The sequence below is a fragment of the Dromaius novaehollandiae genome, chromosome 10, assembly GCF_036370855.1.
Source record: "Dromaius novaehollandiae isolate bDroNov1 chromosome 10, bDroNov1.hap1, whole genome shotgun sequence".
Lineage (NCBI taxonomy): Eukaryota > Metazoa > Chordata > Aves > Casuariiformes > Dromaiidae > Dromaius > Dromaius novaehollandiae.
Window position 1 is genome coordinate 4,259,451 of NC_088107.1, and position 15,905 is coordinate 4,275,355.

At 41.9% G+C, this 15,905-nt stretch overlaps 1 protein-coding gene across 3 annotated transcripts in view; it reads left to right on the top strand.

Annotated features, from left to right (window-relative positions):
• ADAMTS17 (ADAM metallopeptidase with thrombospondin type 1 motif 17) overlaps positions 1 to 15,905 on the top strand; it is a 201,787-nt gene that overhangs the window by 22,167 nt on the left and 163,715 nt on the right. For all 3 annotated transcript variants that reach the window (XM_064517899.1, XM_064517900.1, XM_064517901.1), the window contains exons 4-5: positions 3,808 to 3,980; positions 15,798 to 15,881. In XM_064517899.1, coding sequence (XP_064373969.1) covers positions 3,808 to 3,980; positions 15,798 to 15,881 — 257 coding nt within the window. The remainder of the gene's footprint in view (positions 1 to 3,807; positions 3,981 to 15,797; positions 15,882 to 15,905) is intronic.

Sequence of the window (15,905 nt, forward strand, 5' to 3'; positions counted from 1 at the left end):
ATTTTAGTTCGGGGTTTCATGTACTCATGGAGTGATTCTCTGCCCATAGTCCATAAGTCACATAGGGCAGGAGTGAGACTCCTCTGTACTAGTCTGTTTCTGAAGTGAGGCTCTAGAGAGGTCCTTTTTTTGATACTTGCATAAAGTTGACTTGCTTATATCAGTTACAAGATGCAGATACATTTGATCTGGAATTTTGCCCTTGGTTTCTAGTCTTTTGCTCCTCTTCATCAAATGCCTGCGATGTGTGCATTTCTTTTGTTCTGTTTATAATTGCTCGTCCATTCAAATGGGTAGTTGTGTGTTTCCACCATGTGCTTGATTATGCTGGAAAATTGGTTGCATGTGTGGGAAGCAGGAAGATGCAAATAGAGACTGCTTGAAGGTAGCCCTCTGCAAGAACAAAAAAAGACAAAAACGGTTTAAAAAAATGTGTATGTATAAAGAAAAGTTACCCTATAGAGGAGTTACAAACCTAAAAAGGCAAAACAACAAAAAAGAGGGGACATCCAGTCCAGCAGTTTATGTTGCTTTGCTTTACCTCTTCTTTAGTGTATCACAAGTGCCCACCTGAGCTCTTTGTAGGCTCCCTTGAGTCCATTACACACTGCCTATTTTAAGTGCTTGGTAAGCTTACCCTCAGCCCTCTCCTCACATTCTCCAAGTGTAAGAGCCCAGATTCTCAAAGTTAGGTCACTTTGGCTGTGTTTCTGGGCAAGCCTGTGGGGTGGTAGTTTTCCACATACAACCTCTAATCCCCACCACCCTGTGGAAAGCAGCCAGTCCACAACTTCAAGGAAAATGCATGGAGGGATGGGGGTGGGAGACTTTGTGCAAACCAAGGCTAGCCGGCAATTTGCCGAGGGTCCCTTTACACTGCTGCTGTCCAGAAATCACACCTTCCAGAGTTTTGTACAGCTGCAAGGAGGTGCTGAGTGGGATTGGCAGTGCCTGGCCAATTCCTTCATCTGCCTCTGGAAGGGGGAGCATACCAGGCAGCAGCACAGCACGTGACCATGGCACAGCCCCTTCTCTAGCCTGGCTCCCCAGAGCCCAAGTTAGAATCTAGCATAGTGGGTTCCGCTGCTGGCACAAGTGGCTTCATTTCCACCAAGAAGGAGATTGTGAAGTGAAAACCTTGAGTGCTCCGAGTTTATTTTCTTCCACGTCAGCATTTTTCATAGCTCATTCAGTGCCAGGCACAGACTTCTTTGAGTCCCCGGGCCTAGCCGCCACCCTCCCCCCCCCCCAATAAGAACAACTTCTCTACAGGTAGGGAATTTACACCAGCTGAAAGCTTTGAATTTATCAGGGAATTACTAAAGCAGTAATTTGATGGGGAAGTGCTGTTGCTTCCAGGAAAGGTTCTGATTGCCAACAGCAAGACCCAAAAGGTCAGGGTTCTTACTGGAATAATCTTCTGCCCTCTAATCCCTCCTCTCCCATCTTTCCCCTGCTATTTAAATGATAGCCATGAAAGTACTGCAGCTAAAGATGAGTGGCTCTGCAGGGGGATGAATGGATGGATGAACGGAATGAACAAGCATATGGGAGTTTATTCACAGTAGTTGAAAGCAGTCTCCATTTCATAGTCGGCAAATCAAAGGTGCACTCATCTTTCCTTCTTTCTTGTATAGTTGTTCTGTTGTATTTTATTGTATTTCTCCAGCACTTAGAAATGTATAGATCCCCTGCTCTGAGACGGGGGGTCGTGTCATGGTCATGATGATTGCACCCCTTTCTGGAGCTGCCCTGCAGTCAGTTACAGCAAACCTTGAAACTTGGTAATTTTCAGCTATACTGCTGGCATGTAGATCCCATTATTTATGAGCACCCCAAGATTTAATTAACCCTTTTTGCTTGTCCAGGTGCATCTGGCTGTCTTGTTAGACCCAGGGGGCTATTTTCCAAACTCACCTTAAAAAGATTCAAATCAAATTTCATGGTTGTTTTCTCAGTTTGAAAATATGTACCAAGTGCTGACAGCTGATGCCTTGGGCACAAAAGCACATGCAGAGCTATACCGGAATGAGTACTAGGCAACTGTGAACAAGGATGGGATGGACATGTGCAAATGTGCATATTGACAAGACAGAAAATGTGTGAATGAACAGAAGGCAGGCAGTGTGTTTCAGGTGGGTTTATGGAGGCTCACAACTGCTGGAGTCTGACACCCTGAATAAAAGAAAGTCACCCAGGGGAAACTGATGATCTAGATGCTAGTGCATTTACCAGCCTAGAAAGGAAGGGAAATTCAAGCAGAACTATATAAGGGAGCTGGTAAACAGACTGTGGAAAAACAGGATCATTGAATAAATGTTTCTTGAGATCTGCCTGCTGCAGGATGGTGCTTTGTTAAGAGGAGGTCTTAAATGAAATCTGCAGAAGATTAAATAGGGACTATCAGCTTTGGGAAAGCAGTATGTGTAGTGTGAATTACAGTCTATCCTGTGTCACTTTCACATTGAAGGCTGTCTTTCCACTGTTTCAGGACCTGTTACGTATTCCACTCTTTTCTTCATTGGAAGAACTCAGCGTTAATACTTGTGTTAGTATTTTAGTATGTTGCAGCCTGAGCAGTAAGCAGATGTAACTTCAGTGAATATTGGCAGTTGGTATCTTATTGCAAAATAAATTTAACTACTTCATTTGCTTTTCTTGCATTTTACATCTCAAAACATGAATACATTTTTTGACTGCAGTGAATTCATTAGATTCAGTTTCAGTCCATACTTGATTTCTCTTTTGTTCATGCCTCAGCTGCTTTGCACATCTGCCTTTGAGCTGTGAAGCACATTTTGCCTTTCAGTTTAGAAGAGGACAACCTACTAGTATATTAGTCCCTTAGTTTGGAGGGAGGGAGCTTTAACGCCTAGCTTCTATGCTTTAATTTTTATGTTGGCAGTAGCTGACCACTGCCGCTTTTTGCAGTCTTTAGAATGGCTCCTTTTCCCACAAGTTCTCATAACTTATGTCTGTTAAGGACCAGCTAGTCTAGGGGGTCCCCTGTTTTTGGTACACAGATCACAACAAAGAGGTGTATGAACTCTCTGCATGTAGGTGGCCAGTGACTGCAGCTGCTGGTGCTAGTGCTCATGCCAATAGCAATAAATGAGCAAAGAAAGCTTGAGAAGGTCTTATCTAGCCTGACCTTCTGCACTTTTGGGTTTCATCCAAGGACTTCTGCAGTTGGGCAGTAACTCACGTTACAAAACTATCTGGCTTAATTTAAAAAATTTAATGATTGAGATGCAGTCCTGTGTTCTGTTAATTTGCTCTAGTAGTGCTGGTAGCAAATTAAAATGTAGCTGACTGAAATACTGACTACAGGAATATCTTAGAGCTTCCTTAGCTAAGGAGAATCTAGGCTGTACATTGCATTCCGCAGCACAGTCTCCTGTCCTAAAGTCTTTTTCAGCAGATTTTTCCATAATTATCACTTGTTCCTTTGTAGCAGAATGATACTTCTCTCACAAGCAGTATTTGCAGTTCCTGCATTTTTTTGCAAGAGCATGACTTCTTGGTTTGAATTGCACCTAATTCTTTATTGTTTGGACTTTCTTCTCTTTTCCCCTTCTCTTTCCACTTTTCACATAATCTGGTGGTTTTATACAAATCCACACACACAGAAGGGCAGATCTACTTGTAATGGAACCTCTCAGTTGCTTCTTTTAATGGGCAAAGGACATTTTGATTAAAAATCAATGCAGTGTAAGTTTGCACACTACTGTTAGTTGAGCATAAGCGTTTTGCTATAATCTGCCAGGTACAGCCAGAATGTACTTTAATGAGTAGTTTGCCTTTTAGAAAAGAAGAGACAAAAGAAGATGAAATCAACTAGTGACTGGAGGGAGAGAAGAAACGCCATTCGACTTACCAACGAGTACACAGTAGAAACTCTGGTGGTGGCAGATGCTGATATGGTCCAATACCATGGTGCAGAGGCTGCCCAAAGATTCATCCTCACAGTTATGAATATGGTAAGTATGCACCTTACTCAAAAGAAGGAGCAAGAACAAAGAGATCAAATGCAGGGGAGGTTAAAACTGGCTTCCTTGACAGCTGAATGGGATAACAGGTTTTGATTTGGCTTTGCTGAGTTTTTAAATACGTGTAAACTAGGTCAGAAAACCCTTTTCCATGTTTGGGTCTGATCTGAAGCACAAAAGTACAGTGTGAATTTGGGAATACAGAGCTGAACCTCACTGGCTATGTGAAAATCAGTCTGGTGACCCTGCCTCAGGTTCAGGCACTCTCTTTCAGGACAGTGCAACTTACCTCAGTCAAGCCGTGTCTCTCTGTTTCTGGTACAAGACAACTCTGTTTCCAGAGCAGGTGGTGCAGGTGTTCTTTCCATGTATAAAGTGAACTGTAAGCTGCTTCTCTAATTGTTTGCAGTTTCCCCTGCTAAGTGGAATAAAAGATCTCCTATTGAATTTAAAATGTTCTCAGTTCAGCAAGGCAGGGGTGTTGCAGAGGCTTTCCTGAAAGGCAGCTTCCGTTGCCTGGAAAATTTTGAAACCCTTGAGGTTTGAGGAAAGATTTTGGTTTTCTTGTGCCACGTGCCCCTTCTCCCCCAGCTGTCTGATTACCTGTGTTTGCTGAAGGACATCACAATAAATAACTTTGTTGAAACTAAAATTACAATTTTCCAGTTAGATAATAGTCCATAATTGCTCAGGAGTGGTGTTTTTTACTATGTTTTCTATAGTGCTACTGTTTGCTGTGGGAAAGAGGATCCCACAGTGGATAGATGGTCTCATCTGACATGACATTTCTTGGGTTGCTGAAGATTTTGAGGGGGCATTTGTTTCATGAGAGTAGTTTAAAGCCTAGTTTTTACTAAGATTTCTCCCTGCCAGCCATTGTCATAGAGAGGTGAAATTGTTATTGAAGACGGCAGAAAATCTGGCTTTTAATCAGTTATAGACAAGTTTTTATCTCTGATTTTTACATAATGAATTTAGCTGCCTCCCCTACTGTGGAAAGTACTGCAAACTCAGCACCAAACTGCTGGTCTGTACGAATTTCAGCTGATCTCATTCTCTTCCCCCCAGGACCTTGTGCGCTATATGAAGCAGCAGTGCTAATGCCTCTGAATAGTTGATGGAGTTGGACCTTAGAAACATCCTAGAGATTTTGCAGGGAGTCTGACAAGAGTGTGGAGAGTCTTTTTTGAAACTCACTCACTTGTTGGCAGCGGCAACAAAAAGACAATGGCTGAATTGGTTGGGGACACTGAAGAATCTGCTCAGAGATGGCAGGGGTCCTTCCAGAGGCACTTGCACAAGGAAGTCTTGGGGGAAGCTTGTATTGCTGTGCCCATGCTATTGTAACATCCAGGAACAGTTCCTTCTCCTGACTACTGCTCTGCTGTCATTTGTGAGCAGCAAATTGGCCTGGAAGAAAATAACAATTCTTAATGGTAATTGACTGGTCATTCTTTCCAATGAAATGCTCAGTGACAGAAGTTCAGTGCAACAGAGCTTTTTAGGAGGTCTTGTGTTCCTTTAACAAGCATTAGTGTGAGGTAGCCTTCCTAGAATGAAATGCTTCACTAATTAAGCAGAGAGTTAAACTGTTTTTTTCCTTTAACAAGCTGCTTATCTGTCTGTCCCTTCCTCCACGTTTTATTTTGTCTTCTAGCATGCTGTGTGAATAGTCACTTAACAGGACTTCACTGTCTCTCTGTATTTTTTTGGATTGATTCATAGGAAATGTCTTTTTTCAAAAAATCCATTCTTCTGACCATCCATTCTTCAGGCTCTGCTGAATTTCTTGCATTTAAGGATGTGTTTGCTGGAGGCACAGAAGCCTTAGTCTTCTAAAAACTATAGTCCTCCACCTTAAAATCCACATACCAGCTTTGCAGTGAGCAGACAGAATATAAGTTGCTCTGAACAGAGCTGCTTCTCAAGTCACTTTTTGATCTAACACAACTGCACATTCAGATATACTGGATGTTTCAGGGCAGAGTCTCTGCCTTATGTCAGATGCCTGGGACCTCATGAGGGGTGGTGATGATTTTTGTTTGCCCTGACAACCCAAGAGTCCTGCTAAAATCTGCTCTGCAGTGTTATGTGGGATAATAAAACTCTGCTGTTGCTGCCTGGCAGTTTTGCTGTGGTTAGGGCAGGGCATTATGGCTGCATGAGCTGTTAAAACATGTCTGATCTGTTTTGGTGATCCTATCACAGAAACGTCAGTTCTTTTAGTGTAGCCATTAGTGTATCTCTGTGCTGTGTAGCTTTATCAGCCTGAAAAGATAATAGGGTTGAGTGCACTGATAGACCAAGTCCTAAACAAAAGATGGCCATGAATACTGCTGTCTGTCCAGACTGAGGAGCACCGCAGAATGTCTGGGAAAGATCAGCTTGCCAGGTGTGAGTATGTGTGTTTGGGGAGGTGCTGATGAATGGGCTGGGTCACCTAAACCCATTTACTAAACAAATAATGAAGCTTAGTTTCCAATGGATTTGGCTGATGGACTTTTAAGCTAGACTCTGATGCTGCAGTGTGAGCTCACCCCTTTATTAGACACTAGAGAATATACATGGGGGAGGAGTCTTGGCTGAGGAACACTTTTATCTGACATCTCATAAGGTGCAAAGTCCAGCTGAAATGCTTCCCACTGTTAAGTCATTGCTCCTGGGAGCTCACCCATGTGGTTTTTCTGATGTCTGATAGGATTTGAATTTGTGTTTCAGCTTTTCAGCCTTCAGAAGGGCACTGGAAGAAGCTCTCTCCTTTGTCTGACCACCTGTGTTGCCCATTAATAGGAACACAGTATCTTTCAGGCCTCTGCCTCCTTGACAAAATTGGTTATGAATGGCCAGCCAGCTCAGAAGATACTGAGAAATAATAATAGGCAAACACATAGGTGGTATCATTGCATAAATACAGCCTTTTCCTGAGGTTGTAAAACAAGGTGAAATTCAAGGAAATTGAAGAGAATTTTAGCATTCCATTTGCTTTAATGAAAGTAGCTCTTCACCCCAGCAAGAGGGGCTGAAGAATAATTCAGAAAGTACATTTCAGGAGGAGAAACAGTTAGGTGAATTAGGTAGGCCTGCACAGAATTCTTTACTCTGCTACAGGTTTCTGGTATTTCATCAACCAGCCACAGTGAATCTTTGTGATTTAGTTTCTCATCTGTAAAATGGTGGTAACGGGAGTAGCATGACCCTAACTCCTTCGGGAAACATCGGTGACATCTTTCTCCGGTGCGGGATCAGTTGTGCTCTTTGTGTCCAGGCAAGTAAGGCTTCCTGGATGCTCAGGATCTTTGTTTCCTGCTTCCCTCAAAAGGACTTCTGCTGGTCTTCTGTGACTATTTGTTGGGGGACAGGATTTGCCCCTTATTAGGCTGTGCTTATTCAGCTACACTGCAGGATGGCAGGCTGCCTCTAAAAGAAACCAGAATGTTAATTTTGGCATGGGTGCTTGCATTTAAGCAAATAGAACATTACTGGTCAAGGGTTTATTAACTTAACTCCTCTCTGTAAGCCATTACGTTTACTGTCAAACCACAAAACAAGCATTAAGAGGTCTTACTAATGCATTTTATATTTATAGATATTTTAAATAAAGTGATCTGCCTTAAAGTATTTAATATCTATTTATGTTACAAGAATTTCTGAAGGGAAAAAAGTCAGCATTACAAAATACTGTTTTATTGCTCCCTTGATAAATGAGAATCTTAGAAGAAGAAGAAAAAGCCTCCTCTAAAATAACAATGAAGACACAAAGCAAACCCCTTTTGCAACCCAGAAATACTAGGTACTGCTTCACCTAGCAAATGCAGTATTTTTAATGATATTCTGCAGTTCTGACCATCCCTGTGAAGAGCAAACAGATTAATATTAAGGTTACTTTTTATTTCTGAATGTCACATTAGCATTACAAGCTCTTCCATTTAATAAACTAATATTTGAAGTTGTAAGAGGGCTTTTTCCAAGACCATGGAAGAATTTCCCTCTGAGGTACTCTGTAATGTATGAACACGAACAAAAATGGCTCTAGGGCTTTGAGTTAATGTGGTTTTTGTTTTGTTTTTTTTTGTTTTTTTAGGTCACCACCTCTAAAATGAAATACTTTCTTGATTTCTGGCAAGGTAATTGAGTCAGCACGATTCTCCCAAATGAGAGATTCCTGATGGCCTTGTGATGATGTTAAAAAATAAGCTGATGTAGAAATTATGTCAAATGCCACCATGTACCTCTGCAATTTTAGCAAGGCAATGAATTTATGAGTATGCTGGAAGCAAGAGCATGGACATGGCAAGATGTCAGCAGAATTGTAGAAATACAAAGCCTGAGACTTACCTACAGGCCATTCTGAGAGAGAGTTACCATGTCTGGAATCAGTAGAAACAGCAGGGATTTGCTCATTAGGGTTTCAGTAGAAAATACTGTGTTTCAGCCTATTTTCCATACCACATGAACTCTTTGCACTGACAGCAAGCTCTTGTTCTCATACTCAGGTGCTTAAATATCTGTGTTGATTTCTTTTTCCAGGTAAGGATAAAGTCTCTTGGTACTGAGCTTTTGCACAGTGCTGCAGTGTTTTCATTTCAGTTCTCTTCTGTCTCCCCTTTGCATCCTTTGATGTGAGCACATCTCCCATTTCCTGCCTTCACTCATACCCTCCTTCAGTAACACCTCTGACCTCCCCAAAGCAAAGTGCCTGTGTGGCAAATTGTGCTTATTTTGCTCACCCCTTCTGTCAGTCTGCTCTTGTCCACTCAGTGCTCATTGTGCTCCATCCATCTGGAGGCAGCTCGGATAGATGTTCTATTTCTTACACTCTTAGGGCATTTTATGGCTTCCTCTAAACTGAACTTCAGGCTTTTCTGCCTGCAACTAGGAGACCAGTGCATTGGCTTTCTCTTTTCATTTCCCCTGTCTTTCTGTGAATCTGCTCACCATAGCTGCCATTTTGTGCTCAGTTCATGAGCAGGTTCCTAAGGATGAAGCATGCACAGCTTTTTCAGAGGAGTTTTATGATTTTTTTCTCTTGTTTCATTTTCATCCAAGAGAAATCACCAGTAAGACAAAAAGGAGAATCTCTGTCCCTGTAGGCAGGTAAACTGTAGTGGCCTGTACTGTGGCTGGTCTTCTTTCATGGCTTGTGCCTTCAGCTTGCTGGAGAAAGCTCTGTGATTCAAATGATTCTGAAGCATATGATAATTGAGATATTAGACTCTTTGGAGAGTTCTGCCCACAGCTGTCAGTGGTCATACTGGTCTTTTTAACAAGACTGGCTTCTGCTACTGCCTAAATACCAAGTTGCGAATGTTGGCTCTGTGCGACTGTGCAGAGCTTACTTTGCAAATCAAGTCCCAGTCAGACTGGCCCTCTAAGCGTTTAGGGACAGAGATGTCAGAATTTCCAGGACCACAACATCATAATTTAAAAGCTGCTTTCTACCAGGAATCTATGGGTTTGAAAACCTAAAGGGTTTTTTTTTTTCTTTTTAATTTTAGTGCATTTTGGGGTTTTGGAATTAATTGTAGCTTAGTTTTGAACTTACCTTTTTCTCAGAGAAAGAGTACAGCATGCAGGGGTAAGTTATTGTAATGTATGTTAGTTCTCCTGCAGCTGTTGCTAAGCCATGCGATTAGTAAGAAAGCTCTTTGCAAGCAGTAACTTGAAGTTAGCGATCTTTCAAATGCCATTAAGAAGGAAATTTTTTAATGTAATTTTTTAGGAATAATACTGGTTTATTCTCTGAAGCCTTCTTTTACACTCTGTGGCTCACTTTTCATTCTGGATTTCGCCTTTGAGAGCTTTCTTAAAGAAGCAGATAAAATCATTTTTATCACATATCCAGGCCTGTATTGATGGATTTGCATCTCTGTGCTTTTGGGGGCTGGCACATAAAGGCTCAGGAGCTGCCACTGATAATCACTTCCCTTATCCTGATCTGGAGTTTTCATAATGGGAGCAGGGATGTAAGGGAAAAGGGTATAAAACTTTGATCATTGCCTGCAGGGTTTCTCTTTTCCCTTGAGCAGTCCCATGAGAAAGATTTATGTCAACTGTATCTTATGGAGAGCCATGGATGTGTTATTTTTCATAATGTTTTATGGGATAATTTGAAAGCTTGGCTTCAGGTGAGTGTTAGAGATTCTATAGCACTTTTCAAAACAGGTAAAAGACAACCTCAGTAACCTGACTAATGCTTCTGCTGTTCCAATGCCATCCAGCAACCAAGACACTGTGGAGGCTCTCCTTTGAGTGCAAGGCTTAAAAAAAGGGAAAAAAGACAATTCACCCTCAGGGTTGGTGTTTTGAACTCTGAAACACACGTCTCCCTCCCACCCTCCACCTACAGAGGAAGCTCCTGGGAATTACAAAAATTAAACTGATGCAGTTTAGTTCTTCCCTTAGCCCAGTTCCTCATGTCTAGGCTGTGCTTTATGCATGCTGGGACAGGTCTGGACAGCTCATGCCAAAATTGCATTTGCCTAGTCCCTTCCATGTTAAAGGTACAAGGAGAAAGGGCAGGATGAATGCAAAGGGAGGAGGAGAAAGATGGTTGAAGTTTTTCTCTTTTCTCTGGGGCACTCTGTGCAGTAAGGCTCTGGCAGGGAATGTAGATGAAGGGGGGAGATGTCAGAAACTGGCTTTATTCTTTCTTCTTGTTCTGCAACTTCCATTTTGCTGCCTGTTTCGTTTGACTCTTTACCATGCCTCTCTCTGTTGTGCTTTTGATGACTCCTGACAGAACAGAAGTCAAGAGAGCACAGAAGTTCACCTTCAGAAAGGGCCACCAGAGCTCATGACTACTCTTCAGCCTTATTTACAATTTTTCACATCCCTTTCCTTCAGCCCAGTAACCAAGAACCTCCCTTGCTCTTCCAGCCAAGCTGCTCTCTAAACTGTGGTGATAGCCTAAAACAGCGACCTTCGCATTTTGTTCCATGGTCAGCAAAGCATTAGTTGGTTTCATGCAGCTGGCTCTTCTTGTTCCCAGCTGCCTAGTTTTATTGAAAGGACCTAAAATACCCCAAATGTTCTTACTTTTCCCCCTGTTAAAAATGGTCACGGCAGCCTCAAGGGTGTGATGCAATTGCAGGCTTGAGGGAGGGTGGTCCATAGTATTGCAAGTGGGAAGGGAGGTGTCTGTGAGTCAGTCTCTCTATTAATGCATGTTGTCCATGCAGCAGGAAAACTTGAGAACATCTGCACTAGGAAATCCCACTCCTCCTCCCCCGGTACCAATTATCTCAGCCATCTCACTTGGTACTGTTTGCTCATGTTCTGATGATAGCTAGTTGGATGTGATGTCTAAACAGCTTTGACACTCCAAGTCTGTGGGCGATGGTTTCCTTGTAGGCTGGGTAGAAAGGGCAGAAGGTAGTCACTGCCATGATGGAATCTGATTCCAAGCAGGGCATGATCTGATTAACATTGGCTGTGTGCTACCAAAATGGCTGTGGATCACCTATGCTGAACTCATATTTCTTGGTCAGGTCGTTTAGGGGGTGATCTTGTTCTCACTGAGGTTCCTTCTAGCCTTAAACACTGTGATTTGGGACAGTTTGGATTTTCATTTAAAAGGATAGCTATTTCCGCAATTCTTAGCACAGGGCAAGATACTATACTAGCATATAAATGTTAGTGAAAATTTTGGTGATGAGACAAACAATCTCGTACATGTAGTGGCGAATTTTTCACTGTAGGCCACTGGTTGATAGGGCTGTGCACACTGAGAACGGTTTGTAATTTGGGGCATTATCTTTAGTCGGAGAAGTTCAATTGACACAGAGTTAGTTGCCTCTTAATCTCAACCTCCACGTCTCCAGTTTGTAACCGTACTTCTGGACTGAATGAATGGGCAAAGCAGTTCCTCAAAGGATTCCTCCCTTGTGCAGAACTGTCTTGCACTCTGTGTCAATTGGAAAGGTCCTGTCAGTGCAGTGATGAGAGTATCTATAATTGGTATCCAGCTGTACTTGCTCTTCATTTGGCATGTATAGTGATTATAATGTCATAAATTATAGCCAAAGTTATGTTCTTCCAAGCCCCAGCAATCTTACCTGATTTTACATGCCATGATTTTGGCAGTTACTTAGGTAAGCACAGCCATACTGCTCACACCTGGCTAAGGTATGGATGTCTTTCGATGACTTTTGATGCTGATTGATGAAAGCACAGCTGGATGCCTGGTTCAAGACATTTGTGTTGCCAGCACCAGCATGCCCCGTGTCCTGTGAGACAGTGACAAAAACCATTCATACTCCAAAGTCGTGGCATCTCTTTGGTGCACTTCAGTGTACTAGGGAGGCTTGTAGGCAACTGTAACTAAAGCAGGTGCTGGGTGATAAATGTTGTTTTGACTTTGGTAGAAGAATATTATAAAAATGTGGAGAAAACTACAAGCCCCCTTTCACTTCCTGGAAAACTGTTCTCCTGGGAAGTCTACATTTTTTGCTATTGGTGTATGATAGTTATTTTAAGGCTGGATGCTCTTCTGTCATAATGGTCAAAAAGGAGGTGTAACTGGTAGCTTTTTGTATCCATCCTATACTCATTTGATTAATAGATGAGGTCTGTTCAAATGGTGATGTTTGCTTGCACAGACCATTTTGCAGGCACACTTTCAAGTCAGATTTCTTGTTAATTTGGCTGCAGATCTTAGACCATTGTGAAAGACAGGTTTATTCGTGAGTGGGGGTGAATAGTTCTCACTTGAATCTGTGTAGACCTTTCTGCATAAGACTTTGCAAAGTGCTTTTTGCTGACTGGAGAAAGAATAGAACAATCATTGAAGGCAGATGAAGCTGGAGATGTCTCTCCACTCTTCAGCTTGTTTCATAGAAGAAGATTGTAATTGTAATGTAATATTTGGCAATTGTAAATGTGATATTTTGACAGTGTCCTGTAGTTCTCATGCTGCACCATCTTCAATCACAGTGCTAATGTCTTTGGCCAAGCTTACGATCACACTTGAGGAACAGTGCAGGGTTGCATGAAATAAAAAAATATTTGGGTTACTGATCTTCTGGCAACTGTTCATGCATCTCTGAGAAGAATTCTTGAAACTTCATTAAGAAATTTTTTACTTCAACATGTGGGTTCTAGCTACTGTACTTTCTAGCCTTTTGCTAGTAGTAAATCATCTACTTAAAAATGTGGCCTTGTAGTTAGACTGGTAGGCATGGCCAGAATATGCGCTGTCTCTGTTGCCTACACAACCGTGTCCGCAAAATTCAGCGCACTCTCTGTCCTAGACCATTAACAAAAGCACTTCTTGCCAATACACCTGGATTTGCGCTGCAGCGGTAATCAGCAACCTGTCATTAGTGGAGTCTGTTAGTCCAAAGCAGTGGTGTCAGGCAAGTTACAGTATGTTTACCTGTACACACATTAAAGCACTGATTACAGTGCATAAGAACCAGTTTGACTGCATTGAAGGAAATGTCTCCCTTTTAATCCAGTCAGACCACATGGACTGAAAAGCCTGCTGCAGACTCTGAGGCATTCAGAGTGGGGGATGGAAGTAGAGTTGGCTGGAGCAGAAATCTGGTTAGAAAGGGTCTGTCTCTTCTCTAGGTGGCACTGTGTTTGAATGCTTTAGCTGTATGAAGTAGAGCAGTTGCTTGCACCAGCCAGGCTTTGTTAGGAGAGGGACGGAGGCTATCGTTCCTGCTAGGCAATACAAACTACCCTGCATCTGGAGCTCCTTTGGGCTCCATTTAAGAAAATAAGCAAACAAAGTTTGGATAAACAAGCAAAGTAAAGCCACTTTTGCATGCCTGGTGTCTTTTTAGATTAGTATCCAATTGTCGCTGCTGCCAGCAGGGTCCCGCTCTTCTGAAATCACTGATGGGTGTGAATACAGTCAAAGGAATCTTCAGGGTGGAGGGAGCACAAGAGGGGAAAAGAAAAGGAAAGAGGGCCGATAACCTTCAAAGTGCTGAACCTCAGCAAATGCTGAATTCCTCAGCAACTGGTTCTCTCCATGCAGATTTTGCCAATGAAAACTCTACCTTTTGAACTCGGTGGCATTTGGGTCTCTGTGCTAGGTCTGGAGGCAAGCAGCTTGCTTGCTCTAACAGAAAGACAACCATCATTCATTCAGTTTAATGATAAGGACATAAATACCGCGCACTCATAAATGGGTAGAAACTTTATGGGACCCTTAGAGCTAGCGATAAGCTAGACAAATCAAAGGGATCCATCAGAAGATCCTAGCAAACGTTTCTTGGTCCCCGAAGTGGTACGTGAGAGATTGACTCCATCAGCATGGTGCCCCATCAGCCCTCTCAGCTGAGTGTCCAGGTCTGCATTTACAGGTAGGTCAACTGTCAGAGCCCTTCCCTACAAGTGTCAAATTTATCCCCCCAAGTCTGTAGTGAGAGGCCTTAACTACTCCACCAACATGCGCCTGAGCTAAGTAAATAGTACCAGCACTTGTATGCATTTGTATACCAGCCGCAGGGAAGATAAATGACTTTCTGTGCTTATGCTGAAGGTCAGTGGGTCAAATACTGAGTAGTGTCTGTCTTGCAGTCTCTGCCTGGATTAAAGGAAACATTTAAGTGTATGCTTAAATCCAACCCCAAACACTGAAGTGCTTAAAAACATTCTTAAACTGAGCACATTCTTGAGTATTTGCACAAATAGGAAAAATACCAAAATTTGAAAATATAGTAGCAGAAATATGTTCATGTCTTGAGTTTGTTGGAGGAGGAGAAGTGAGCTGACCTGCAATGTTGTATTTTTTTTCTAGCCTCTGTGATACTTCTAACCAAATGAGACATGGCTAATGAATATAGCTTATTTGGGGCCAAATCCTGCTGCCATTAATCAAGAGTCTTTCTTCAGCGGTTTTGATTTTTTGTCTGAATAGGAAATGCAGTATTCCTTCCAAAGTTATTATGGGGTATTTTAAACCTTTCTAATATCAACCCCTCTCTCACCTTTTTTCATGCAGTCTAGTCAGAGCAGTTGTACACAGTGAAATGGGTGGAATAAAATTCTGGCATCAATTAAAATCTTATGTTCTAACCCATAAAAATGGGGTGAAGTATCAGAGCTGGAATGCAAAATCTGGAGAAAGTAGTAAGGTAGTTTCCGGTGCTATTTTTGTATTTCCTGAGGCTTGTGTCATTATGTGCTGCCTTATTACTATTCTCTTATATAAGATATGAAAATAACAGAGGGAAATTGCTTTTCCATTCTATTTCCTGACGTCTAAAACACACCATTATTTCATCTTGCATTCAGATATCTCTGATGTTTAAATGCTGAAGATCCATATTAGTTGGATGCTTCACAACGTATGTCCATGTTCCCAAAACTCCGGTTTATGTTTAGAGTTCCTTTGGAATATTTCTCTCCGTCATTGTTCAGCAACCCTGCTTCTTTTGATTATTCTAGTTAAAAATATTTTTCTTTCTGCAACTGGCTTGGAGGGGTTTTTTTGCTTTGGTTTTGTTTTTTTATTTTGCTGTTTCTGTATCTGAATGCTGAATCTTGCTTGGATTAGTGGGTGACTGATTGGTCAGTTGATGAAGCCAAACGCTACACAGTAGGAACAAACGTATGGTATTTTTACAGGTATCTTAGCTGTCCTATAGTATGAGGAACTCTTAGAGTGGTAACACAGTAGCTCTTAAAAATTCTCTTTTTTCTTGAGTGTGGTAACGTAGCCCATCTGTTCTTCTTTTGTGTAAGTTTTTTGAAGGATGGAAATATCTCACTTGGTTACAGATAGTTCCAGGAACTATCACGAGGTTGGGGGATTATTACTGATGTTCTGAGGATGTTTGCTTTGGTTTTTGACAGGTGTACAACATGTTTCAACATCAAAGCCTTGGAATTAAAGTCAGCATTCGAGTGACCAAGTTAGTCCTGCTTCGAAACCGTCCTGTGAGTCCTGACTTGTTTTACACT